At 45.9% G+C, this 27,775-nt stretch overlaps 2 protein-coding genes across 12 annotated transcripts in view; both read left to right on the top strand.

The window, feature by feature from the left end:
- DEPDC5 (DEP domain containing 5, GATOR1 subcomplex subunit) overlaps positions 1-12,780 on the top strand; it is a 41,258-nt gene extending 28,478 nt beyond the window's left edge. For 7 of the 9 annotated variants that reach the window (XM_084217259.1, XM_084217255.1, XM_084217258.1 and 4 more), the window contains 10 exons: positions 367-518; positions 1,279-1,356; positions 1,788-1,920; positions 2,746-2,854; positions 3,576-3,800; positions 7,621-7,790; positions 8,745-8,916; positions 9,943-10,003; positions 11,075-11,157; positions 11,944-12,780. In XM_084217259.1, the coding sequence (XP_084073385.1) occupies positions 367-518; positions 1,279-1,356; positions 1,788-1,920; positions 2,746-2,854; positions 3,576-3,800; positions 7,621-7,790; positions 8,745-8,916; positions 9,943-10,003; positions 11,075-11,157; positions 11,944-12,239 (1,479 nt within the window). In that variant the 3' untranslated portion in view covers positions 12,240-12,780. The remainder of the gene's footprint in view (positions 1-366; positions 519-1,278; positions 1,357-1,787; positions 1,921-2,745; positions 2,855-3,575; positions 3,801-7,620; positions 7,791-8,744; positions 8,917-9,942; positions 10,004-11,074; positions 11,158-11,943) is intronic. The other 2 variants (XM_084217257.1, XR_014616586.1) reach the window with 2 other exon arrangements.
- A 764-nt stretch (positions 12,781-13,544) lies between these two features.
- ANHX (anomalous homeobox) lies at positions 13,545-24,723 on the top strand. 3 transcript variants are annotated; one of them, XM_084217125.1, is made up of 9 exons: positions 13,545-13,577; positions 14,189-14,462; positions 15,072-15,196; positions 15,395-15,518; positions 16,427-16,583; positions 17,065-17,197; positions 17,448-17,749; positions 21,930-22,017; positions 23,897-24,723. In XM_084217125.1, exons 2-9 carry the CDS (start codon positions 14,208-14,210, stop codon positions 23,925-23,927), a joined length of 1,215 nt encoding a protein of 404 aa, XP_084073251.1. In that variant the 5' UTR covers positions 13,545-13,577; positions 14,189-14,207; the 3' UTR covers positions 23,928-24,723. The 3 variants fall into 3 exon arrangements, with proteins under 3 accessions (XP_084073251.1, XP_084073249.1, XP_084073250.1); XM_084217123.1 differs by having other exon boundaries at positions 16,397-16,583; XM_084217124.1 differs by lacking the exon at positions 13,545-13,577 and adding an exon at positions 13,816-13,911 and having other exon boundaries at positions 16,397-16,583.
- The last annotated feature ends 3,052 nt before the right edge of the window (positions 24,724-27,775 follow it).

The raw sequence follows: 27,775 nt of genomic DNA, 5'->3' as shown, positions 1-27,775 counted from the left end.
CTTACTACCTTCCCATAGTGATTAAGTGCCCTGTTGTGTGTTTATAATCATAGTTATCTCCTTAGGTTGAAAATGTCAGGTTTGGACTGGTGCTGCTGGTTTGCCAGTAGTTCTCTCAATGCAGTTGTTGCTGGGTTGGTGATCCCCATCTTTATTTGGGCCTGAGTTTGTTGTTTGTCAGGAGCTCTGTAGTGATGACAAAGTAAGACTGTATTTATCCCTTCTGCATATGCCTGTGCTTCCTTAGAGCATTGCTTGTTGTTGACTAACTTGGGCTGAGGCACGGATGATGTGGGGAGGGGAGAAGATGGGAAATGGATTGCATGATGAATTTCACAGAGCTGTTGCTGTGTTTGCTCTTCCCAGGTCTCTATTGATCAATCAGTTCCTGCAACCTCAGATGGCAGCACCTTGCTGCCCACGGGGCAGGTCCCTGACAGGGGCAGCACCCAGGCCCTGGGGAGCACCCAGAATGCTGCAGAGCCAGGATACAGCACAGCTGGGGCTGCAGAGGGCAGGTAGGAGAGGCACAGCAGTGCTGTACTGCAGAGCTGTTCAATTCCAGCCCCCAGCTGGCTCCTGGGAATGGGCACTTAAGCAGGAGCCTGGGAACAGGCTGTGCTGTGCCTGTCAGCACGAGCAGGCACTTGTCACAAGACCTTGCTGCAGCATTTCCACGTGCAGACAGAGTGGTAGTAAAATAAGCCCTGCAACCCAGTTTTCCAGAATTAAATGAACACAAGGCCTGATTTTTTCCACCCACAAGAAGGGCTTCATTCTTCAAAAAATGAAGAAATTCCATTTCTGAAATCTGCTAGTAAGAAGCCAGGCTTTGAATTGACATCTTGTCTGTTTTGGCAAGGGGTGGGGGGACTGCAGGTCTAATTGGATGGAGTAGGTTGATAAAATCCAAGAGGTTCTAACCTGGAAGCAAGACACTGAGGAGGAAGCAGTGCTGAAAATAAACTTTATTAGCACCTGTTTCCTGTGGTTGTATATTACAGTAAAAAAAAAATTAGCCAACTTCAAAATGTTTGTTCTCAATTGCTGCTGAGTACAGCTGGATGTGACACATTGTGCATTGGGTCCATATAGCCATGTCCTGGAGAGCTCAGGGGGAAATACTCCTCTGATGCTTTTAGTTGTGCTTGAGATGGAAAAGGAAATAAATGTGGCAAAGTCATTGTTGAGAAGAGAGAGAAATTTTCTTAAATGTACATATTTGAACAAATCTAGCAGCTTCCTTGATTTCTAAATGTGCTTCTCTTTACTGCCCAGCTCTCAGCAGTGTTCAACAAGTGCTCTGACTTCCTCCTCCACTTTGGTAGAGATTCTTGAAGCCATGAAACACCCCACGTAAGTTTTTAATATAAATGTGCTTAACATGTGATGAGATGTTTAATAAGAGGACAGGAGAAGTGGAGTCAGTGAAAGGAGAACCCCATGTCAGCAGTTGAAGAGTTTTAAACTTCCTTTTGTTATTCAGTTCCAGACTCTCTCATAAGGACTTTTATAGAATTTGAGATACAAGCAAAGACTTCAATTATTAGAGTCCCAGAACCTTGTCAAATCAAGAATTCCCAGTAAGTCCCCAAAGTGCTGTCAATGACAGCTCTGCATCTTGTTACCAAAAGCCAATGAGCCATCACTGCAGGGACACTGGGCATTTCTTGTCCTGTATTCTATCCTCCCTCTCCCTTTTTTTCTTTTCCCCAGCAGTATTTTTGTCTTTGTTACCTAAAAGAGCTCTCAGCCTGTGTTAACACGTGTGCCTTGCTGTGCTTCAGCACAGGGATCCAGCTGCTCTCTGAACAGAAGGGGCTCTCCCCCTACTGCTTCATCAGTGCAGAGGTTGTGCACTGGCTGGTGAATAATGTGGAAGGGGTGCACACCCAGGCCATGGCCATTGACATCATGCAGGTAAGGAAACCATCCAGGAGATCTGGAGGGCCAGAAATGCTTCACTCTGGGAAGAAAGTAAAGTTTTAGAGCAAAGCATAGAGATAATTTCTGTTACTTATTAAAATCCTCTTATGGATGAGCATTGAAAGCAGTGCTCAACAGAATACAAGGTAATGATGACATTTTTTGGATTCCCTATCACAAAACAGCAACATATTCTTCACTAGTAATACATATCTTTCCTACTTGTGTGGTGATGGTTCTGTTTATAACCTCCAATGAGCTGGCACTTACCAAGTGCTCTGCATTGTGTTGGAATCGAGGCACTGGGCTGTAATTTGGTTTTCCTTTCTGATAATTAGTTAATAAAGTTGTAATAAAACCAGCATATGACCTTTCAGATCTGAAGCAGACACACTTTATGCAGGAACACTGCTTGTATTCATCAAGGGATTTTTCTGTCTTGAACTGTGTCAGGGGCAGAAGGTTGGAAATGTTCTGGAGTTCATTCCTCTGCTGAGATCCCATATCAATTAACAGAGAACTTAGAATGCTTCCAAGCTCTTACTTTCTGTGAATCCATCTATAAAACCAGAGCAGGGTATGAGAGGAAGACAGACATCTGTAGAAAGGTCAAATGTAATTTCTCAGGGAGATAAGAAACTGGCGCATTTATTGAATATGAAGAGATAACTGTGCTGGTATTCTTGTTAGGCACATATCTGGACAAAAGGTGCCAAGGAAAAGAAAATTACTTCCTAATTTTCTCTAGGAACCTTTTTATGTAATTAGAAGAGTGATTTCTTTATCATGTTTGCTCTGTTCTTTCTTTTTCTTGTTCAGAAAATGTTAGAAGAGCAGCTTATTGTCCATGCATCTGGAGAAGCTTTACGAACCTTTATTTATGGCTTTTATTTTTACAAGATTGTTGTGGACAAAGAACCAGACCGAGGTCAGCATTGTTTTTACCAGACTTTCCTCACTATCCCTTTGCATAATCACCAGGCTGTTCTTGATTCTTAGGGGTGCTGCGGCAGGACTGTTTTGGGAACAACCAAAAACCACTGATGTCGAGAGTCTGTGAAATTTGGCCTTTTTACTTAAGGGAAAAAAAAAGAATAGCAGAAAACAAAAGTAATTTTTATGCTGCCTCTTTTTCATCAAGAGCTACTTTTCTGTCTGAGCCTTGTCCACTTGTGTGGTGGTGTTCACAGGGGTCCCAGCACGAGGGAAGAGATGAGAATCTTGACTCCATGTTTCAGAAGGCTGATTTATTATTCTATTATATATATTAAAGTATAGTATATATATAGCATATTTATATATATATATAGTATATATTATAGTATACTAAAACTATACTAAAAGAATAGAAGAAAGGACTTCATCAGAAGGCTTGCAAGCAATAGAAAAGAATGGAATGATAATAAAATCTTATGACTGACCAGAGAGTCCAAGCCAGCTGACTGTGATTGGCCATTAATTAAAAACAACCACATGAGACCAATCACAGATCCACCTGTTGTATTCCACAGCAGCAGATAATTATTGTTTTCATTTCATTTCTGAGGCTTCTCAGCTTCTCAGGAGAAAAAATCCTAGCAAATGGATTTTTCATAAAACGTGTCCGTGACACACTTGTTTCTAACCGAACTTCCCTTCCCCTTGTGCAGTGGGGCTGCAACAGCCCGCCATGTGGCACACAGCTGCCATGGACGACTTCTCAGCCTTCCAGAGGAAATGGTTTGAGGTGGCCTTTGTGGCAGAAGAGCTGCTGCACTCGGAGATCCCTGCGTTCCTGCTGCCCTGGCTGCCCAGCCGCCCCGCCTCCTATGCAAGTAGGCACAGTTCCTTTAGCCGCAGTTTCGGAGGACGGAGCCAGGCAGCTGCACTCTTAGGTAGATGCACAGCACAGGTGACAGCTGGGGAAGTTCCAGGGGATAGTTTGAAAGGGGAAGAGCAGCCAGCCAAGGGGATGATCTCACGTGGACCAGCAATCCAGCTGCAAATTTCATGCTGGCCTTACAGTGTCTTGCACGTGGACTCGCTCTCATATGCTGCAGGTGTGTTTCACTGGCTGGGCAGGAAACTTTTACTTCAGAGTACTGGAATACATTCAAAAGTATTTCTTAAAATATTCCTTCTTCCTGAACCTCTAGAATTTGGGGAGGAAGATACTTTGTCTCCTTGCAAATCCAGAGACTGTTCACAACCTGTAAGGAGTATGGAGGGATAAATTGTGAGAACAGCAAAGCAACCAGACTGTTCTTAAAATTACATATCTAATTGCTTCCTAGGGGCAAAAGCCACAGTGAGATCCAGATGTGTTAGAATTTTCTGTGATGTGCTGGAGGCTTTCTGGCTAATCTGAACCAGACTGCATGCATTAATGAGTCTGTGAAGCCCAGCTGCAGATGATCCCTGTGGTATGGAAGCAGTAGGAAGGTCTTGCTGCTGGGCAAGGTCCCATCAGTATCTGAGAGTAGCCCTGACTGCTCCAACAGCCCATGAAACACACTGGCTGCGTGACTGACCCTGTTGCTTTGTCAGCTTCTTGTTCCATTTCCAGGCCAGCCTGAGTCACTTGCTTTTGTTCTCCTTTCCTTGTTAAAAAAAAAAATCATTGCTATGGAACTGCAGCTTCAGGTTTATTTAGATGCATCTGTTAAAGGCCTAGCAATTAAGGATAAAAAGAAAAATTTTGCTTTTCTCCTGTTGTGTATATTTAACCTTCTGAAGACAAGTGCCTTACTGCAGGTGTAGTATCTCTTAAACCTGAAGTCACAGTAATCTTGTGTATTTCTGAGAGCCTTGTTTGAAGAGGAACAGCATCAGAAATCCAAAAGCATTAAGGATAGGAAATCTGAACTAATGGTTAATTCCCTGAAGTCAACATATGCAGGTTATTTTCCCTGTCACATGCTAAATCTGTTGCCTTGGCTGGTATCCAACCTCATTAGCTCAGTGGCTGGCTAGAGCTGAAGCCTGAACTGGCTGGCATGAAAGTATTGTGGAGGCTGGAGGCACTGGGGCCAGATCCTCTTCATGGTTTGATCTCTTAGTCACTATTTAGCCTGAGAAAACCAGTTCACATTCCTCTGTCTGTGCTCTCTTGTGAGCTGAGACTGAGACTCAGCAGGCCTGCACCCCTGAGGATGAGTAGAAGTGTGCCTCAGTGTCCCCCTCACCTTTCATTTAACACCAGCCAGGAAAAGAGTGTATTCCTGCAGCATGTGGGTACTACACACCTGAGTAGTACTCCTTTTCCTTTCAGTTGGCAGTATGTCCATTTTACTATTTAACTAATTTGCAGCCCTTGAATGAGTGATAAATGCCTTCAGATTGCTCTCATGCAGTCTGGGTTTTCCAGGAATTATAGTTTCTTGTAGAAAAATGGAGTGTGGAAGTTTTTTCTTACAAAGGAACTGGTTTAAATGATGCTTCTGTGCTGTCCCTCTTCTAAACAGTATTCCAAAAAAACTTCAGCAGTTCATCTGAGGTAAAGAGCTTTACTAAACCCAGATGACCCCTGGTCCACGTGACTTCATTTGTTCCTCTCTTGGTCTTGATTAGGTTGTGGTTTTTATTTCTTCCCCTCCCCACCTTCCCTAAATGTCAGGCTGTGACATAAAATTGCATGCAAGCATTGGGAGCTCTGGAACAAGCTCCATGTATCTCTCAAATCTTTATCCCTCCCAATTTCCCAATCACCTGCCCAGTGACTGTCCCCTTTCCCTTCCCAGTGGAAGTCTGACCTGTGATCCAGCTAATCTTGTCCCTTTGATTTGTAGCAGTGCATGCACTAGCAACTGTAGTCATGTATGTAGTGGAGTCTGTGACTGGAGAATAACCTGCCTGCTCCTCTCCGATTTGCTTAGTAAATCTTTAGTTAAATACTCAGTAGTAGAAGACAATTGGGAAGCAGGTGAGTCCTCTTAAAGTCTGACCTATGGAAGCCAGAGTATATTCTATTAAAACGAGTTGGTTTTAATCAGAAGCTTCTGAATTCAGACACATGGACATTTCTCATCAGTGTTTAGTGTATTTTTGATTAGCTCACCTCGTTGGACTGGTTTCCTCTGGCTTTGCCTGTGAGCTGCAGCTGCAGACAAGGCAGAGAGACAGTCCAGCCCTAGCAGGGAGTGTGCACTCTCTGGGAAAAGCAACAGTGTAAGGGAGCAGGGAGCTCATTCTTCACAGTGTGCTGGTTTGGGCACACTGGGCTGTGGTGTTATCACTGACCTCTTGGCTAATGACCAGCACCTACCTGACTGAGCTGCTTTGGTTTCACAGCTTCCAGGATGTTGTTCCAAACACACTTTGTTACAAATGTGGCACCATAACCTCCTGACTACAAGTATGGTATCCACAATATCCCAAAGGAGCCTGAAAAAGAAACTCTCACAGTGTTGGTCTGACAATATCAGATCAACTCAGAAATTGCAAGTGATACATTTCCCAAAGACAAAAATGGGTCTTATTTATGAAACAAAACTGTGTGATGCTCTTTCATTTTTGTTGGGTTTTTATTTTTCATGTTCTACACTGCAGTAATAGCAATGTAAAGGGTTTCCTTATAACCTTGAAAGTGCCTCCAGGTAACTTGCAGTAGCAGTGAAGGTGGGAACTTTCCACCTACCTTGAGGAAGGATTTCAGGTTGTTTTGGTTTTTTTTAATAGCAACAAGCCATCAAATTATAGGAATTTAAAAGCTGACCCTATCAAGGGGTGCACATCTACTTCAGGAAGAGATAACACACATCCCTCATGCATGCAATAATAAAAAAGGCAGAAGTTTTCCCATAGAAACCTTGCAGCCCATTGTTTTATGTCAATTTTTAACATTACAGAAATGTTAAATTATGTATTTGTCTAAAGAAAAGGTGATGGTGTGTTTCATAGCAGGACTTCGGTCTCCAAGTCAGGAGATCTGTGTTCTGTCCCCAGCCTTGCAGTCCTGTGTGTGACACCAGCCAGGTCACTTCCACTGCTGTGCTTCTCTCCCTCTCCTGCCTGATACCTGAGGGTTTCTGCCACCTGAGGGATGCTGGGCTGTGGGGCACAAAGGGAGCTGGATCTTGGGCACCGTCCCAGCCCTTACTGCAAAGCACTGGGAGCTGTTGCAGTGGTCAGAATGCTGCTGCATGTCTTGGCTGACTCTTTGTGCTTTTACAGAAAGTGTTGGATGTGCACTTCATTTCAACAGTGTGGTAATGTGGGATGTTGATATGGGATTAAAGGAACAAGAAGTTTAACTTCTAATCTCCTTTAGCTGGGGAAAGTCCTGGGATGCTCCTGCCCCATGTAACAGCACCCTGTTGTGATTTCTGGTGGAGGCATATAGAAATATTTGGAATGTTTTGGGCATGAAGAAGCTGGTGTTGTCTAGCCATGCATAATTATGGCACCAGTTGCCTGTTGATTAACTGCTGGATTCTTGGTTCTCTCTCCTTACTGCAGCTGAAATGTCTTTTGACTGCTTGGGGAGGTGATTCTGTAGCACATACCCCTGACATGAGAAATACTTCAGGATTTTTGTCTTTTGTCATCTGGATGAGCCACATTCTGGGACTTTTCTGCCAGCCCAAAAATACCTGGGGAGGAATGGGAAGGCAAATTAATTTCAAATTACTGATCTTGGTTCTTTTATTCCCTTCGTGCTGTCTGCACCTTCTCTCTCATGGCCCTTCTGAACTCTGCTGTCCCTTGGCTGCCCAGCTGCCACGGTGCCCGAGCAGCGCACGGTGACGCTGGATGTGGATGTGAACAACCGCACGGACCGGCTGGAGTGGTGCAGCTGTTATTACCACGGCAACTTCTCCCTGAACGCTGCCTTCGAGATCAAGTTACACTGGATGGCAGTGACTGCAGCTGTTCTGTTTGAGATGGTGAGATCCTGGCGCTCTGGGCAGCCACACAAGGGCCTGTCTGGCCTCTGTGTCCCTTAGACAAGTGGGGACGTTGTATTAGGAAGTCTTGGGGAGAATGGTGGCTCGCATCTGCCTTGATTTCCATCAGTGATTTTCCTGGTGGTTGTTCGTGTTGCTGCGTCTGGTCAGCGTTTATCACACCAGCTCTAGTCATTCTGTCTGCCTGAGTGTGTTCTGCTTTCAGTGGGTTTTGTGCACAGTATGCAGAGATCAACACAGGTCAAGGTGATAAATTTAAGTCTCCCTTAGGCAAATTTTAAGCCCTGAGCCAGGTCTTTGGAAAAAAATCTGTTTCACATTACATTCCTTCTATCCCCAAAACTTAAAAATTTAAATCTCAGTGGAATTGCTTTCATAACAGGGCTTTTCCAGGCAATGTGTTTTTCCTGTTCAGGAATGTTTTAGGGTTTTTTTAACTTGCTGAAAACATTTTGAAATGAAAACATGTCACTTTTTAATTTCTAGATTAAATTTTTAGATTTCATTTTTAGATTTTTTTCCCCTAATGTAGCTTCTCTAAAACTCAAACAGTTTACACCAGGTTTTACCCCACCCAGCCAGACAGCACTAGGTAGTCGGTTTTGCTTTTATTTAAAATCAATTGCACTGTTCCAGTAAAGCAGAAGTGTTTAGCCACTGGTGATAAGTAGGCTGAATCAGTTCCTGAAAAATGTCCTATTTTAAAGTGCTTTCTGATTGATGAGCACTTCAGAAAAAGGAAAGCCTGATGTCTTGTGCTTGTACTGCTTTGCTTGCAAGGACGTTGGTGTGCCTGCCATGCCGAGCAGGCTGAGCCCGTGGAGAATTGAGCATGTCTGATCTATTCTGGGGGAATGAGTTGCTCTTATGCACATAAGTGCCCTTCGTCAGCTGGCGTGTGTGCTGTGATTCATTGTGTGAATTTCTGCTCAGGTTCAGGGCTGGCACAGGAAGGCCACCTCCTGTGGGTTCCTGCTCGTCCCGGTGCTGGAAGGCCCCTTTGCCTTGCCCAGTTACCTGTACGGGGACCCGCTCCGAGCTCAGCTCTTCATCCCCCTCAACGTCAGCTGCTTGCTGAAGGAGGGCAGTGAGCATTTGTTTGATGGTAAGAAATGCACTTTCTTTTACCCCTCAGGGTACTTGGTGCAAACAGGTCCCTGTTGGTGCAGAGCTGACATAAAGGAGCTCCTTTACCAGCCAGCCTTAGGTGGCTGAAGGAGCTGTTTTTGCAGGTCAGCAGCCCCTCAGGAAGGAGGTGCTGGAGGAAGCTGTGCTGGCAGGCTGATTGTGGGCAGCAGGAAGCACCAACACACAGGAAGGGTGGTCTCCCCCGTGGTGCTTACCCTGTGCCCTTTCAGACCCATATCCAGTAGCTGTTGTGTTTGACAGACTCATGTGTCTGTTTTGCTGGCAGACCCACAGCTGATCTGCATTTGCATCTTGCATTTGTTTATTCTCCCCCTCCCTGAGATTGGGCTTTCACCGCTGCCATCCTTCTTTTGTTGTTGCTATGGTTACTTTAATGGTTACAGTGTTTGCACATGAGATTAAGCAGAGAAACTGCAATCTCCTTTTCTGCAATGTGACCTCGCCCTTTCCAGTGAGCTTGTTGTGGTAAACCTCAGGTGGAACCACAAGATCAGAGACCTGTCCCCATGCAGAGAAGGGCAAAATTGCATCCTGAGGAGGGACAAATAGCAAAAGGCTCTGTTTTAACAAAGTTAATTAGATATTTTCATTAACCCTTGACTCAGTGTCGAGGTGGAACTGTACAACGAATGTGACAAATCCGTACGCTGTGAGGTCACCATGGCCTAGCTGACTGAATTAAATATTTTCAGAGCCCTCTTGTGATACACAGTAGCCCACTCTTCTTCCTTACCCCCTCCCACACCCCCCCCTTTTTGTTCCTCTCCTTCATCTCAAGAGACACAAATATTAAATTCAGACAGGAGTCTGCTACTGGAGTGCACAAGACACATCTTTGAGACACTTGACAAAAAAGTGACTGAAAGAGATGGCCAGGGGAAAAAAGGAGTGCACTGAGGCCTCCTGAGGAAAACTGAAGTTTTTAAAAGGAAGGAAATAAAGTAGCTTTACTAGATAATTGTTACTTTTCTGCTTGTTTCAGGCTTTGAACCAGAAACATACTGGGACAGAATGCATCTTCTCCAGGAAGCAATAGCACACAGGTATGTCTGCAGTGGAGTGGGTGACCAAACAGTTCCTGTCTCCCTGGACAATGTGGGATGAAGGCCTGTGCTGAACAGTCACTCCTGAGTCACTGGAGTTCTGTGCTGTCTGCCTCTCTGAAGTCTGCTTGCAGACAGACTGGAATACAGCCTCCCTGCCCCGGGTGGCTCTGAGGGTGCCAGGGGCAGCTGTGTGCTGTTTCAGCCTTAGGAGCCATACTCTCCTCCTAGGGACAGCCTTGCCTTTGGAAAGTGCCTGTCATTTGAAGTTACAAGCAGAAAGGCTGTAAATAGATTCTTCCTGAGAAGGAAGAGTTATTTCTTTCTTGTGTGTTTAGCACAGTCTTGAGCTGGATGACACCTGATGATTGACAATAGGCAGGAGACTGGGGTGGGAGCTGTGCAGAGGAGGCTGGGCCAAGTTTAAGAAGGAATTGTTGGAAGCTTTGGATACTATCTAGCCTTATGCCTTTGTGTGATTGAGCTGCCACTTTCTTTCATGGTGTACATGCTGGGGTATTTTTCATGACTGAGAAGGCTGCCTTTTGTAATGGACTTTAGCTGGGAAATCAGCTTTCATTAGTTTAGAAAGCAGGAGAGGAACAGATATCCCATGAACAGCAGAGGACTGCCAGGTAAGCTGCTTGAAGTTCTGCATGGAACGTTGCACATCATGAAAATAATAATGCTGCACCTTGAAACATGCCCAGGGAACTTCTGTCTTGACTATTGCTCTTCCCTCTCTCATGTGCAGCTGCCCCATTTTGTCAGAGACTGCATGGAGCTGCTGCTCTTTTTCCAGCTCGAGTCAGGACAGGGAGCAGTGTGGGGTGACAGGCCTGAGCAGTGTGGGGTGACAGGCTTTCACACTGTCTGGCAGGGGCAGAGAATATTTGGAGAGGCTCAGCTCTCTTCATCCGTTTTCCTTTTGCCTTCAGGCCATGAGAAAGGGATAGTGGAAGGATTTCCTCTGGTGTCCCTGCCTTTGGCTGAGGATTTCTTCCTGGAGTGGCTCTTTTTATCTTTTTGTTTTCTTTTCTTTTTTAATTCCCCTTGTCTCTATTTCTTCAGGTTTGGATTTGTACAAGATAAATATTCAGCCTCTGCATTCAACTTCCCAGCAGAAAACAAGCCCCAGTATATCCATGTCACAGGTGAGCAATATTTGGGAGGCTCTGTGGCAAAGGAGGAGGTTATTACAAACAAGAGAGCCATTTTATATGTGGTTTGTGTTTCGTGTCAGTGATGTTGGTGCTGTTCTGTCCCTAACCAGATGACAAGTAGGTGTGTCAGAAAACACAAACCAGCAAACTGGAGGAGGCAGTATGAAAAGTACGAAGTGTTGCTGCTAATAAATGGTGTTGGTTTGAAATCCTGCTTTACGGCAGCTCTGAAACTTTTCTTTCCAGAAGATGAGGAAATTTTTTAAAATAAGGCAAAGTTTATTCCAAGGTCAGTGTAAATAAATGTGTACCCAGAAGCAAGAAGGAGGGAAAGGTGTTGGGACAGGTCAGTGCTCTATTCTTGTGCTTAAAGTCTGTTGTAGATCCATCTCTACCCATAGACTCTGTGTGAGAGATAGAGCAAGCTTTTAGGGTCTGCTTGCTGAGATGTGAAAACAGTGACAGGAAGGCAGTGTTTGGAAAATTGCAGAAGAGCCTGGAAATTGATGGGAAGCTAGCAAGACGGATCAGAGCCTACATCTTTGCTTCAGTCTGTGCTTGTAAGAGAAAGGCAGACAAAGTGCACTCACTCCCTGATATTGTAACATACAGGAAGAAGTAGCACCTAAGGGCGGAGGGGGAAAAGTGTATCCCATTTTCTCTTGTTAAAAGGCAATTAAATGAAACTCAGGCCAGTTTCATTTTGGAATTTAACAATCACCTACCAGTAGCAGGGCCTTAGGTCTGCCTCAGCTGAAGTGCTGCCTGTTTCTGCAGGGACAGTGTTTTTGCAGCTGCCATATTCCAAGCGGAAGTTTTCCAGCGGGCAGCAGCGGCGCCGGCGCAACTCCACCAGCTCCAGCACGCAGAGCCTGTTCTGCGAGGAGCGCATCGGCTACAACTGGGCCTACAACACCATGCTGACCAAAACCTGGCGCTCCAGCGCCACCGGCGACGAGAAGTTCGCAGACCGGCTGCTGAAAGACTTCACAGACTTCTGCTGGAACAAAGACAGCCGGCTCGTGACGTTCTGGACCGACTGTCTGGACAAGATGCATGCTAGTGCCCCGTGAATAGGGTTCTATCTCTTAGGGAGACAGCTAGAAGCTTTACCTTGTGGCAAGGAAGTAGAAGTGAAGAGTCTCTCTGTTGGATTCATATTGAGGCTCCAAGAGGACCTGAGCAATATTGCTGTTGATATTCAACAGAATTTGATTAAGTGCTTGGAAAAAAAGAATTTGAGCTCTTGGCTTGCCAGTATCTATCACCTGACCTCAGCTTGGTTTCAAGTCCTTGGTTGCCAAAACTTCAGTTAGAGCGGAGGTAAAGAAAGGAGAGTGCAAATGGTTTTCAAGGGCAGTTGGATTCAGCACAGTGTGGTGGTATCAGCTTCCAGTCCCTGGAAACGATTGGTGCCAGTTGGCATCTGATGTGCCTGGCAGCAGCCTGTCCCTTCCCCTTCCAAGGTGTACCTGATTGTGTGGATATGTAAGATAAGATGTGAGAGATGCTTGTTAAATTTTCATACATGTAAATAAGTAAAATGCAGAAAATGAAGTGACCTGATGTTTTGTTGTAACTCCACAGACAGCAATACAAAATTGGTGAGTAAAAGAAAACAACTGTCAAAAGAAAATACTGCTTTCTATGTTCAGCTCAAAATTCTGTACTGGGGCTTTGTCTTTTAATCATGCAGGATTTTCTGTCTTCGTGTCTGGATCTAGAACAGTGTCACACAGCAAGAGCAGGAAGCCAGTTCCTGTTTTTCAAGGCCAGCCCCAAAGCCTGAGGAGAAATCAAAGGCCACTGAGCACAGGTTGCTGCCGAGGGTTTGGGCAGGTTTTAGAATGTCCTCATGCCGCAAGAGGAAGCTGCCTGCACTCGAGCATGGCGCCTTTGTCTCGGCAGGGCGTTGGCACGAGCGGTTATTGGAGTGCAGGTGTAGGGCCGAGCCTGGGGGCTGTTGGCTCCTCGGGAAACTGGAGTGAGGGGAGGACTGCCACCTTCACAGCGGTGTTCAGATCTGATTCAGGGCAAACCCTAGCTGCTTCAGTTTTTTATCCCCTAAAATGAGTCAGGATGATTCATCTGTTTTTAGACAGCACCCACCTATAGAAGGTGGGTTTGAGCTGCGTGCCTCTTCATTCAGTCGCTGTAAGTGTGTCACAATTATCAGTGCTTGTCTGATCCCCATTACGACTCAAAAATACCCTCTACTATGGAAAGAACTTGCAGTTATCTATTCTATACCGTTGTGCACCTATTCTGCCCCGCGGCATCCTGTGCACGCGGCGGGCGGGGGGTGGAGTGCCGGGGCAGCCCCGCCTGGGCGGCGTCTGGAGCCCGCCGGCGGCCCCGCACCTGACCCCGCGGTGCCCCCGGCGCCGGGAAGCGCTTGGACACTGAGCGAGGTACGGTGAGAGCGGGGTGGGGAGCGGGGCGGCCGCAGGGACCGGCCCTCGCTGCGGGGGGAAGCAGAAGGGGCTGCCGCGGGCAGCTGCTGCCCTTACAGCTCCTGCAGCTATTTCCCAGCTTCTCCCCGTTTTGCCAGGCGGGGCTGGCGCTGGCCCAAGGGTGCGCGGAATCGCGCTGCCTCCTTTCCCAGGAAAACGGGCGCGAACCAGCCCCGACGAGGGTTTTACGTTTTGCAGTAACTGCGGTCTGCTCGGGCCTGTCACGTGCAATTTTGGAGAAATTTCATCAAATTAATTTCACCTGGACTTAACGTTTCCTAAGTTTTAACCTGTAAGTAGTGGATATAAACCCTAAAGTTAGTCTCTGAGCTTTGGGGAAAGTTTAATGTGTCTTTCTGAGCTCCGTTTTCTCAGCTTCAAATCTGGTGTGTCTTTAGCTTTTCAGGGCTGCTTTGGGCCCAGTTTTATTTTGAGGTCCTTAGGCTGCTTTTAACAGCACAGTGAATTTATTTCCTTAAAAAAAAAAAAAAAGAAGAAAAGCATACCATAGAAGCTAAAAATAGGAGATAAAGAGGTTTTATCTAACCACAACTTTGTGCATTGCATAGAAAAAGCTTCCAACAGGACATGATGATGAAGCAGTTCATGGCCATGTTAAAGAAGAATGAGAATGAGCATCCCCCTCCCACCAAACTGCTGAATCTAGCAGGACAGCTTTGCCGGGAGCTCCAGAGCTCTTATCCTAGTCTGGAGAACCTGGTTGAAGCCATGATGAAATGCAAGAACAAGACGTACTTTCTTACTAACATCCATGTTGTCCGGGCTTGTGTGTCCCTTCATATCCATAAAAGGCAACATGATGCAGCCTGCAGCCTCCTGGAGGTAGGAATGTGTTCTTCAGTTCTTCATGGATACAAAAAGCCATGTTAGAAAAACAGTAGTTAGGAGCCGTTAGCGCTGAAGTGCCTAAACTGCAGCACGTGGAGCACTTCAGCTCGTGTGAGGCAGTGAAAGGTGATAAATGTGCATTGCTGACCTGCCAAAGCCTTTGCTACAGGCACTTCGAGTTAATCAGCCAAGGGGAGAAAGGTACCTGGGTGATAGGGGGTTGGCTGTAGCAGGATTTTTGTTCTACTGTGGTGGTTCTTGGAGTTTTTCACAGTCTTAGGGCTCAGGAAATAAGAGTGTTGGGAAGCCCAAGACTAGGGGGCTTGGCAGGGTGGGAATATATGAGGAAGGCTGGATGGTGCTACTCAAGGTGAGGGATTTTTGGCCTCTAGATCTGGTAATGTAGACCTTTTCACCAGGGGGAAGGAAAGAATTAGGGAGCTCCCTGTGTACGTGAGGGAAGGTACAGTGAGCCCTAGGTGATGCTACTAGCTCTGTCAAACCGGTAGGAATCCCTGAGTACGTTTCTGCTGAGGGTTTTCTCCTTTATACACAGTCTGAGTGGTTCTCTGGAAAGTTTGCTTATGCACAGTTTTGTTTTAGCATTGCCAGGCAGAAGAGAAGGAAGAGCTGGTGCAACTTTGGCATGAGGTTCACTACCGGAGGGCTATGGAGAAGCAGCAGACAGATGTTCTGACAGCACTGCAGAAATTCCGTTGCAGGAAGAGGTACTGCACAGTGGGGAAACAAAGATTTTTTTTTTCTCTGTAGTTTGCAGATGCAGAGGCTGCTTTTACCTCAAGATTCTGCTTCTTGGAGCTTGGTTTTTCTTAGTATTTTGAGCACTTTAGCAATGTGAGAAAATTCCCATGAATGTGAATTATTCCTTTGGGGTCCTTTTTAATCCCATTTTCTCCTGTGTACAGGAATCCTCCACCCATTTCCCTTTGTCCTGAAGGTTTGAAGAATCGAAACTATTCACCAGAAGTACGCCAGCACCTGCACAAGTTTGCTGCAGAGGTGACAGCAAATCCAGACAAGAAACAGAGGGTAGGGATATGCTAGGGATACTTCCAATCAAGCCTCTTTGTCACAGAAAAGCAGGACACTGCTATCAAGAGTTTATAACTGGTTTCATTTCTAAATCCTTGTTTTCAAAAGGCTTACTGGGGTTAGGATTCATCATATTTGATCTTTCCCTAAAGGTTTCTTTAAAAAATCATCAGGTTCATGCTAAGTAGTTTCTCTTAATGGACAAAAAATTGAGGGGCAATAAATTCCTCACTGGGTTTTTAACAGTTTTAATTTTGTAGTGATTGAGCATAGGCAGCCAAACAGCCATCACTCAGCAGAGCTCTATTACATAATAAATAGTTCTGACTTGACTGAGTAACAGCCTATATAAAATTGTACTTTGTTCACCAGAACGTATTTTGTGCTGACTTTTCAAATGCTGGTAATTTGATGTGATAACACAATAGGCTGTGTTGGTGTATGCATGGATCTACCTTCTTTGGACAGGGACAGATTTGTAATGGAAGAGATGTGTGAATTAAATCAACAAGCACTGTTGATCCCTGCTTTGCCAGGTGAGGGCTTCAGACTTAAATGTCTGCCTCTGTGAAGCTGTCATTCTATGGGAAGAGCATGGCTTGGTGAGGGCATTATCTGGTGAGCAGTATAAAATAGCAGTGGCTTCCTTAGCAAACAAATTATCTGGGAGTGCAGGGTGGAATTTGTGTTTTCTATCAGCTCTGTGTTTATAAAATCTCCTGCATCAGATCCAGTAGGCCTATCGGAGACCTAGTGAGTAAATGTCTCTGGCTTTGGAAGGTCTCTTGCTGGACTGCTTTTGGAACTGAAGGGAAATGCTTGAGCATTTGGATGTGATTTTTTCCTTTGATTTCTCCCTGCACCTGGATTTGCAGGAGGGATTGGCTCGGGCCATGAACCTGCAGCCAACTCAGGTCTATAATTGGTTTGCAAACTATCGACGCCGTCAGAAATCCCGCCTCCTTCACGTGGAAGAGCTCAGCAATTCCTGTCCTGAGAGGGCTCTGGCTTCCCACAGAAATGAGCCACAGGATAAAGGATCCAACACACCACAAACTGCAGGTTTGTCCCTTCCTAATGGGTTCAGGATGTGGTCCAGAGAGGTGAAAATCAATTTTAAATTCCCTCAGGAAGGGAAGGATATTGCTTGTTCAGAACAGCATTATGTGCTGATGGATCAAGTACATGCTGGAGGACTCTGCTTCAGTGGAGTGCCTCAGTGTTTGGCTCCAGGCTGTCACTCCAGAGGAGCAGACACTGCTAATGCCTGTGCAACAACAGGTGAAAAGAGATGCCTGGCTTTAAGGAGGCACCGAATGAAAGCAAATACATGGGATGCAGCAGGTTTTAGCTCTCAGATTCTGGAATCAGGGCAGTGTACTCCAGGAAAACCCAGTATTTCTATGTCGTTCCACAGACACTTAACCAAACTTCAGTCACAAGGAACACAGGGGTCTTGCTGCATTTGGCAGATTGGACTTGTTTTGTTGCCTTTTGGAGTAATCACTAGCATTGTTTTACCTGCCTGGCCTGCACCTTTCAGGTGGATCTTGTGTGGACATCAGCCCTGAGCAAACAGAGATAACCCACATGCCCTGTGAGCCACGATGGGAGCAGTCAGCTGCACCTCTGTATAAGCCTCCTGAAGGCACATATTTAAAGATGCTGGAATCCAGGTGATGTATGGCATCTTTACAGTGACAGTTCAGAAACAAAGCAACATTTAAAGGTATTCACAGAACTGCCTTCCATGTCGGTTCCTTGGGGACATCACTTGGGAGCCTTGCCCCCACTGATGGAAATGTTCCATGTCCACTCAGAGCAGTTCATCTCCCAGCTGTGGAGGGCAGGATTCAGAGGTTTAGCTGAGGGTCCCCTTTTGGCAAAGCAGTATGTCTGGCTGATTCATTTTCTCCATCATTGCAGCTGTATGCAGAGCCCTGAGCTGTATGAAGCTGGAACAAGCATGGCTTTGTTCACCACTCACAGCTCTGAACAACCTGTACCTTTTGGCACCGAGGCTGTGATGGAACCAGGAACCTGCTTTGGCTCTCCTGTGCTGTTCCCTGGAGAAGCAGTGAGCAGGGCTGCTGCCAGCCCCTGGCAGGGGAGCTTTGTCCTGCGCCCTTACGAGTCCTTTCCCTCTGTGAATTATTGGCTGCCCATGTGGTGGGCCCCTTACAGCACCGGAGGAGTCTCTGGCTCTGTGTGGACCCCAGGTGTAGAAGGTTAGTAAAACTGCACCCAGATTGTTGGCCTTAAGACTTTCCAAGCTTCTCTTCCCATTGCTGTAAACATTCTTGCTCACTTAAGTGTCCTGATGAAGGAGAGCAGGGCTTATTTGGAGCTTTGGAGTTCTGCTCCCATGATAGTTCAATGAGAAAATCTGTTGATGTAAGGTTTTGAAACAGACATTCTTACCTACTCTTTTCCCTAAACTGCAACCACTTCCATAAAATATTGGTGGATTCCTTTTAGTGTTTCCATTGAAAGAGTCCTTCCAGGTGTTATCTGCTCACCTTGCACTTTTGCAAGCTTCTGGATTTTTAATGCCTGCCATCATTAAGGTATTGCCTGAGAAAAGTCTGGGAACTTAGCTGTGACATGATGCTTGTCTTCAAGCACATGTTTTCACTTTCCTCTCCCTCTTGCTATTTTTTCTCTCTTCCTCTTTGTCTGCTTCCTGTCCAGTCTTGTTCAGTATTCCCGCCATCTCTTTACTTCTCCCTGTTCTTCAGAATAGGCTTGATAGGATGCATAAGTGATGCCCACTTGCTTTTGCCATCAGTCTGTAGAGCAGGAAGGGCTGTAACTGCCATTCACCCAGGCTCTGGTGAATGTGGAGCAAGAAGAGAAGGAATAGCTGGGTCAGAGGTCGGGGCTATGTTATCTGTATCTGTACTTGTGTTTAATTTGAGCATTTACTTCAGCAGGTATCAGAGTTCCCTTGAGCACAGTCCCTCAAGCTGGCTGTGTTGAAGCCAGTTCAGAAAGAATCATTCAGCAGTCAGATTTACAGGATGAAAGCTTAATCCTTAGAGGAGGACAGCTAGGGACCCTGGACTCTATTCTTCACAGGTAAAAGGAGGGAAAGCACAGGGCTGCCTAAAGGCAGGAAGAAAAATGATGCAGAGTCCAGTCATGTCTTGCTACCCTGTTGAAGAGAGTTGCAGAAATAGTGACACACCTCATTCACAGGGGCTGCTTCTCCTTGTGTCCATCCTTCGCCAGTGTTTATATCTGTGCATGGGTAATCTTGTTTAAGTATACAAGTGTGTGTGTGTGGCACAAAGGAGATTTGGAACTGACCTAATCAGAGAAGATATGACCCCCTGCTTTTTAGGCAGGTTCAGTTTCTGAACTATTTGCTTGGTTTTGGCAGAAAAGCATAACCTGTACTGATCCACTGAGGGCTGGTTCTGTTGGTTCTGTGGGCTGGGTTGGTAGGGCCTGTACTTAATCCTAAAATAGCTTTTGTAGCTTCACAACCTCATGACAAGATTATTCCGTAGTGCAAGCTTTCCAAATTGGAAGACAGAAAGACAGGCACTGTTCTCTTTCTGTTTTCCACTTATAACAAAGGTTTCGGATTTCAGATGTTCTCTGGGAATTGAGATAAATTCAGAGAATGCAAAACAACAAAAATTCATGCCATTTTCCATATGTTATACAACTTCCATAATGTTACATAAAAATAAACACTGCCAGACGTTATGGGCTTCCTTTAATTTACTGATCTGCAAAACAGAGCAGGAGCAGCAGTCCCATTTTATAGCCCTTCTGCTTGACACTGACCAGCGTTTGTGCCAGCATGACACTGTCAGTTTGTCAAAAAGGGAGGTAGAAGAAGCTTTATTCCCACTTTAAAAATGAGGAAGCAAAGGCACAGAAGGCTTTGTGGCTTGTTAAACAAGTAAATGCAGTGATTCACTGGAGATAAAGATTGGTGAGGCTTTGGCCCCAGTTCCCTGCAGAAAACATTTCTGCCTTTTGCCCCTGTTCCTCACTTGGCCTGGTGCCTTGTTCACATTCATGTCAGACTCCTTGCTCTGAATTGCTGGGGAGAACCCAGGTCAGGCATTGTAAACCTCAGGCTGTGCTTTAGGATTCACAGTTTTAAACAGTGGCTAAAGATCCCGAAAGATCGGCAAGGCTTGCTGGCAATATTCTGGCTGAATTTAAAATTGCATGTTCTGACTCTGGAGTGAGCTCATGTTTATTTTTAAAACATGTTCTGCCAGTAGAAGAAATCTATGGTCAATGTCTCCATGTTGGGTATGTCAGTGTGCCAGGCATCCACACACCCTTTATCATATTCCTGTGAGGGGCAGGACTTGCTGCTTTGCTGGCACCTTTTGGTGAGGATATAGTTGTTTGAACCCTATTTGTAAACACTGCTTAGTGGCCTGGTCCAGGTCCCCCCAAAACCTTGACCTCCTCAAAATTCCATGAATGCTATGGAATTTCTATTTCAGAAGTGAGTGATGCTTAGGCTGCAATTTCAGCAATTTCATTTTGCAGTTTCTCTCTAGGGAGCCAGGAGAGCTCATGTGGGTAAGATCACTGCTCAGTCAGTGAGGCTCACCTGTGTCATAAGGCAGAGCCCTCTAACAGAGGCAGGGATTAGAGAAGAGTATTGTTACCAGAGTCCTCTGGAGCAGTCATGGTGCTATGAGCATCACTCCTGTGGGGGCAAGAGATCAAACTGTCTGATCAAGGCAAACGAGTGTTGCTGTCTGGAAGGACAGGGCAGTGATGTTATCCTGGTTTTAGAGGTAAGAGTAACACAAAGAGAAGGAAATTATTTAGCCAAGATCATCTATCTGGAGTGGACTCAGTGTTATGCTCTCCTTGCTTCCTGAGCACTGGGACAGAGCTACAAGTCAGCCAAAGGACCCTTAATCTGCTTGTCTCATTTTTAAAGATGCTCACCTGGAAAGGATGTGGCCTCAAAGCTTATCAGAACAATTCTTGTTGATTTCTTTCATGGGCTTTTTACAGCCACTCCTACACACCTGGGTTGTGTCCAAACCTCTTCTGATCTACAGGGCTGTGAGGTGGGAGTGTGAGAGGGAACCATGCTGTAAGCTGACTGTCTCCATCTGCTTCTGCTGCCTGAGAGGAGGGGTTGATCCAGCAAGTGGACTGGAAGCCCCTGTGGGACACCAAACAGATGCTCCCCTTTGTAGATAGTGGTGGTGTATCCTCTTCACTCTGCAAGTCAGGACAGGTGGAATGTAGCCCAGCTAATGATTCTTGCAGAATGGAAATCTTGTGCCTTCCATTTCAGAGAGAAAAGCACACTGAGCTCTATGGAGCAAGGCATTCTGCATTTGAGCCAGCATATTGATTTAGAAAATGTCAGTGCTGAGATGTTCATGGTAGCTTACAGCTTCTGCCTGCATTTCTGGGATTCCAGCTCAGAGTGCTGAGAATCCTCCTGCTGTTAGGCTCTCCCCTTTGGACAGCCCAGCATCCTGACATGGGCAGGCAGCAAGTCCCAAACCCACCATCAGAGGCTACTTTTTGGTGTGTTGCATAACTGAATTGCAGAACTCGTTGCTAAGGGCACTGTGCATGTCGCTGTAAGTGGGCTGTAAAAAAGCATAAGACAAATGCTTGAGAGGGTGGGAGAGGGAGTTGGGCCCATTTGTTGTTAGGAAATGTGACTCTGAATGCAGCCTCCAGCAGAGGAGTCCCAGGGCTGGTCACTGGAACCTGGGGAGCATTCCAAGGAAGGGCAACTTGACACTTATCCTGTTGGTTCTACTTTTTCTCTGTACTCTGCTATTGGGGACCTCTTGTCTGGGCCCATGTGGACACTCACACCTTGGGCTCTTCCTGGTGGTGGCTTGGGCACTGCTCTTACTTTAGAGAGACTTTTGAGTTGGTGGTGATGGGAGAGAACATCCCATTCTTGAGTACCCAGTGCCCACAGACTGATCTGTTTTGGGAGGCTGGCAGAGCCTCCAGGGGAGTGTGGCTGGGGAAGCCGTGTCCCCAGACTCCACTGGTGGCCTTGGAAAGCTGTAGCAGAAGTGCAGCCAATGTTGTGTCTTTGTCTAAAGCCGCATATTTTGACTCTTAAGGTCTCTGCTTTTAAAACATGTTCCAGGAGCTTTGGTAGACACCTCCTTGTTTATGGAGAGTGTTTTGGGGCAGAAAGAAAGTTGCAAATATAGATGTGATTCCCTGTGTACTGTTCCTGGTCAGGGCAGTCTTCCCATTGCAGAACTTGTATTTTCAGGCCATAACAATTGTGAGAAATGGGGCAGGTGTGTAGACAACAGAACTCTATCAAATGAACAGTCTTGCCAACAGCCCCTCTTTTTCTGCTGCAAAACATTACAGTAAGTGGCAAATAGAGCATAAATACAAATGCACTTGTATATAATATTTTTTTTCCAGTTCCTCTCAGACTCTGTTTGGCAAGCCTCAGTGCCCACCTGTTTCTGCACCCTGTGTGGAAGAAAGCCAAGCCCTGGGACAAAGCCAGGTAAGAGCACACCCAAAGTTCAGAGAAGGGAGCTCTGTACACATGATCCCCTGCAGCTCTCTCAGAGATGATGTGAAATCTCATATGATATTTTGTATGAAATATGTTTGATCTAAGCATAGCCTCTGAAGTCCAGTTCAGAGCAAGCTGGGCATTCCCTGGCTAACACCCAGCAGATAGCAGAAGGAAAGGTGATTTTGTTTTTATCTCCTTGAAGTGCTAGTCAGACCTTAATTTTACTAAATGTGTCATTGAAATGGTGGCCAGAAGATCCTGTGCATACCCAAAGAGTCATTTAAATTTTCAGCAATGGAGGGCTCACCTATAGAACAATCACACAAAGATGGCTGCTTGAGGTCCTCCCCTCTAAGGTGTTTTGCACAATTTGACTCTGTTCTCTCAGATCTCTTAAATGTTTAATGCAGTTTTCATTTGCCCGTCTGTGTTATTGTTGAGGAGAAGGGATTTTGCACTGTTCTGAGATGGCTGATGGCAGAACACAGAGCAGTGGGATTATTGGCCAGGATAAAGGAGGTAGTTCCATGCTATGGGTGCAGTCTGCATGCCTTCTGATGGGGACTTCAAGGCAGTAGAGAATACAAGTTAGAAACCTTGTGCTTTCAGGGGGATGGGAGCACATCTCTGAATTGTTACCTAAAAATAGGACCCCAGAAAGCCCTGTCTAGGCTGTACATTCATATATTTTTTGGCTTCACATGTGTTGGTCTAAAAGTCAGCATCCATTGCTGTTTCCCTTTCAGTGTGAGCTGCTGGGGAAACCTTTTCAAAAGAGATTACAAAAAGCAGGACCCATATCTACTGGCCTCATTATGAGAAGTGGCTGCAGCTCTGAGGGCAGTAACAGAACCTCTTTTGAGCCTCTGAAAGCATCAATATAAAGATCTGTATCTTGGAAAGTGGCCTTTTTACCAGCCATAATGTAAGCCAGACGAGAAGGAAAGCTTTGGGCATTAATAATGAATGAGCCTTTTCTAAGATTCCCAGAGCAGGCTGTCTCTAGCTAGTTTTCATCTTGCTGTTCTGCATCCTTGCACTGATTTTTGCAGTGGTGAAGAAACATGACACTCAGTACACTATGGGCTAGGAGCAAGATACTGAGTGATGCTTGTAGATGTCAAATGGGACATCTTCAAATCTTTGTAATAATTACTCAGTTCAAGAATTCAGAAAAGCAATTTTTGCCTATTTTAGTGTGAGCTCTATGAAAAGGAAGAGCTTGAATGGGTAAATGATTTTACAGCATTCTACAGACTTCCTGGGCACTTTGCTTCTTGCTGAATCAACTTACTCTGGGTTTGTGGCAAGAATGTGCAGGTTTTTGGTTCCTATGCCTGAACCACAGAGGTGCAGGTGAAAACTTTCTTTTGTCCACATGACTCAGCTTTTTTTTTTGGTAGGTCATGCATCCTGTTAGAACCAAAATGAGAGTAAAATGAAAGCAAGCAAACAAACAAAAAGTTAATTAATTTTGGAGATATTTCATTCTCTCCCTGAGCAGAGTTCCCTTGTTCAGGACATCACTTCCTTAATGATTTAATTCCTGTCTTACCCTCTGTCAGTTACTGGCTTTTATAGGAGCCAAAGCCTAGGGCAAAGTGAAGAGAATCGCTCTGCTCTGAATTCCTGGGAGTTGGATTGGGCATGGACTGTGCTCATCACTTCTACACCCACTGGATTACTCTGCCTGAACTTGGAGGAGAAGCAGGCCTTTGTCTCTTCATGCACACAGCCCTGACCAGTGCCATTCCCTCCCATGGCACACCCTGTGCTGCTGTCTGCCCAAAGGAGCTCTTCCTCCATAACCAACTGTGTTAAAATCATACCTGGTGAGTCTTTGGTTTGGTCCTGTGTCTTTCAGGTCCTGGAGGATCCAGTTGTTGACTCACTAACCAACGACATGTTCCAGGCAGCATGCCTGCTCTGTGAATTTTCTGACAGTGGACGGATGTGACCTGCCTGCAGATACATTCCATGTGCCTGCAGTTCCCCAGGAAATACCCCATTGCTTCCTTTTTCTTCCCTTTTTTTTTAATAGAAGAGGAGTCTGAAAGGGAGAGGAATAGAGTGAGGGAGAAAGATGGAGGTGTGTTCAATGGTTACAAAGCTTGGTTTAGTTACAGTTTTAATAAGAATTTTGCAAAGGATAGAAGAAAGCAAAGGTGCACTGTGGGCTGTAGGTTTTTCCTGGAGCTGTCTGAAGCTGCACTGTAAATGTTAAAATGATCAAGGCAGTGGTCCTGTGGCAGTAACATAGATGTAATCATAGCACTGGCCAGGTCCGAGTCCTTGGTTGTATCATGAAAGTAAATGAAGCTCATTAGGAGTAAAGGTGCTCAAAGGAGTAAAATTTGGTTACGTTGGATATTGGATAACCTTTTCTCAGGCTTGGAAAATAAGGTCTCAGTAAGTGCTGGTAAAATACTGCTATTTCTTATCCCTGCCTTCCTGTTGTACTGCAGGGTGTAACTTCTGGAGTGTTCCATACTCCGTGGTGCCACAGATGACACAAACTGGAGCACAGCAGAATTTTCAGTGCTAGGGCTTGCTATTGAATTGGTGTTTAATACAAGCAGGTTTAAAACTAACCCTGCAAGTTATAGGGTGGGGTTTTGGGTATTTTCCTGAAGTGTTACTGGTTTTTTAAAAATTTGTATTGCAAAATGTATCCCTATTGCCAAACCTCCAGCCCGGACATAAGGAGGAAGAGGCCTCCCTTACCTTTTGTTACAAAGTTTTCAAATAAAGATATTCACTTACTGTTTCTCCAGAGTATATTTCTTTCAAGGTAAGGATGTGAAGTGATAACTTTGCATTTATTCAATGTCAATTATGTATTAAAAGGCAGGACCAGCTGCCCTGGGAACCTGCGGGTGCTGAGAGTCTGAAGCCTCCATTATTTTGGTGGATCTCACTAGGACTAACGCCTTTTGTTTGTTTTGGGAACAGTGCTTGGAAAGGTCACACACGTTATCGTTTATTGCCGTCAACAGCGGGGCCGTGAGTGAACCGGGCATTTCTACAGGGAACAAAGATGCCGGGCTTGTAGGGCCGCACGAACCACCGTGAGGGCCGAGCCCGCCCTGCCCTCACAGCCCCGGCCACCGCCCGCCCACTCTGTTCCGCTCGGGGCCGTTCCCGCCGCCCGCCGCCGCCTCCCCATTGGTCCGCGCGCCGCCGGCCGCCGCCTTCCCATTGGTCCACGGCCGTTGGCAACAGCGACAGATATATCCTGCCGCGGCCTGATTGGCTGTCGCCTCCCGCCGAGCCATAGCAACAGCGGGGCGCGCGCGGCTCCTCAGGAGGGGGGACTGAGGCTGAGGGAGCGGCGGGACCCCTGAGGGGCGGGCGGGGCGCAGGGGCCGCCATGGCCGCGCCTTGGCAAAACCCACTCTCTGGGCGCTGTCACCGGCCCTTCTGCCGCCCGCCGGGGAACGGAGACGCGACACGGTCAGGAGCCAGCCAGCGACGCGGCTCCATACAGAGGCAGCAGCCCCATAGCAAAATTCCCACTGGATCTTGCTGGGCTGCTGTGTGAGATCCCAAATAAGGTACTTTAGTCTTCATCCCTGCTGATGACATGTCACTACAATGACTCTGATTTAGGCAGCCAGTGGTACATGATACATGTGGATGAAAGCCAGGGAGGTTACACTTCCCTGCTGTTGAAGATGTATTGGATAAAGAGGAATGATGCCTCTCTTACAATGAGATGTATTTTCAGTTCCTTTCAAATACTTGGTTCTGTTTCCTGTCAGGGAAGATGATAAGATTACATTAACACTGTCTGTATAGAAATTTTAGATAGCTGTCATTCTATATAGCTTCTTTTCTAAGAAAGCAATCCATGCTAGGGAATGCAGGTATTTTGGCTTGGCATGTGAGTGACCTTTGTTCTACCACATTAACAACACCAGTGTCCTAAGACCTTGTAAGTTTTAAAAATAGTTCAAGAACACAGTTGTTTTGAGTTTTTAGTTAAAAAGAAGAGGTTCAATTCAGCAAAATTCCTCAGGGTTGCTAGAACAACAAGTCTCTTTTCCAAACTTAAATCTGAAAAAGGATTTTCAGCTAAAGCAGAATTAAGGCCTTTTCTCTTATACTTAATGAATTTCATTTCTGAATTTGGTACAGTTGTTCTCTGGAGGATAACTGAATTTTCTAGGTCATTTCCCAGGTGAAATAACTTATTACTTTTCTGTAAATTTATGTTAGACAATTCAAAATTTGATATGTAAAGTCGAGCAAATTAAAATATTTCCCTTTAAGAGTTGTAAGGTCAAGTGGTTGAAGTACAGTGTATTTTGGCCCACTATTGCCCCATGTCACCTGGATATTGAACCTGCACAAAGCACTTGGGGGGAGCTAATTGCATTTGGACAGGAATTTGCAAGTGGTGCCTACAGATGATCACACAGGGCTTGGCCATGCTGGGTTACAGGGGCTGAGCAGCATTCAGGGGTGGGCTGCTGCTTCCCCATCCATCAGCCAGAGCAGATGGGGTGCCTGGCCATGCAGCAGGGGAAGAGAGCAAGTGAATCTCTGCTGAGTGCCAGTAGTGCTTTTGAGCTCCTCTGCCTGTGCTGCTGGCTGGAGTTAGCCTTTCAAGGAGAGCATAGTGGAGTTCTTTCCATTGTATTCACATTGGGGTAGCAATTTGTTCAATTTGTGTCTTACCTCGTTGTGGTTTCCTAGATGGGATTCGTGTCCCCATCATGTTCTGCTTTCCCTATCCTACCATCTGGAGCAAGCTCTGGATGTGTTTCTGTTGTTCTTCCTTGGAGCTGTACTTGGAAGCGCGCTGAGCACGTGGCTGACCTGCCCTGAGCTGAATGTGCTGTACCTGCTGTTGTCATTCCTCCTCCTCCACATGGTTTGGCCTAGCAAAGGAAGGAGCTTGCCCTAGATAGAAAAAACCCGAAGTTATTTTTGTCTTAAAATGCATATAAGGGCCCAAAGTACAGTGCCTGTATGTCTTGACTGGTCACAGAAGGGGGATGGAAATCTGGGAGCACTTTCAGGAGTTCTGTTACTTGACCCTCCCTGAGGTGAGAGGGACACTTTCCCAATAGGCAGCATCCATGTTTTCCAGCACTGCTGCTAGAGGTGGCTTTTCTCTTGGCAGTTCAGCACCTGAGCCTGGCAAGGTGGGAGGCTGAGGGTGGTTCTGCCCTGGTGCTGTAGAAATGGCAGTGTGGAGAACTGCCATGCAAACTTCCCTGAACTGATCCATGTCACTGCTACAGGGGATGGAGGATGTGAGCAGCAGCTTTTCCTGCTCGCAGTCCCTTTGGCAGTTCTGCTTACCGTCACTGGTGCATCCAACACCCACTCAGGACAAATGCTGGGAGACACAGCTTCAAGGAGGTGTTTTCAGGCAGCCCCTCATTCTGGATGCCTGGCTCAGCTTTCTTGGGGCCTCATTTTTAGAGGAAATGAGCACTGTGTGCAGTGACTCAAGTAGGGCACCCAGAATAAGAGGCCACTTTTGAAAATGTCGGCAAAGGCATTTTGTTTTATCTCTGCACTTCATTAGTCTTATCCCCAAAGTCTTTCATGTTATGTTCTACAGTGAAAGGTCATTGTTTCAGATCAATCATTTTCAGTGGGATTTAATCCAGTTCTAAGTCAAACTAATCCACTTTGGTAAAGGTTGAAGGGCAGTAGAAATTCATTTGTTAAGACAGATCTGGTCTTATTTTTTAAATGTGGCTGTTGATGCTGAATCCTTAATTGTTTA

The sequence above is a fragment of the Fringilla coelebs genome, assembly GCF_963513975.1.
Source record: "Fringilla coelebs genome assembly, chromosome: 17".
NCBI lineage: Eukaryota > Metazoa > Chordata > Aves > Passeriformes > Fringillidae > Fringilla > Fringilla coelebs.
This window is presented reverse-complemented; position numbering and strand designations above follow the sequence as displayed.

Coding starts and splice junctions, on each gene's coding strand:
- ANHX (XM_084217123.1), top strand. CDS start 14,208: ATGATGATGAAGCAGTTCATGGCCATGTTAAAGAAGAATGAGAATGAG. Junction 17,750..21,929: donor GTGGACCCCAGGTGTAGAAG/GTTAGTAAAACT, acceptor TTTTTTTTCCAG/TTCCTCTCAGACTCTGTTTG. Junction 22,018..23,896: donor AAGCCCTGGGACAAAGCCAG/GTAAGAGCACAC, acceptor TGTGTCTTTCAG/GTCCTGGAGGATCCAGTTGT.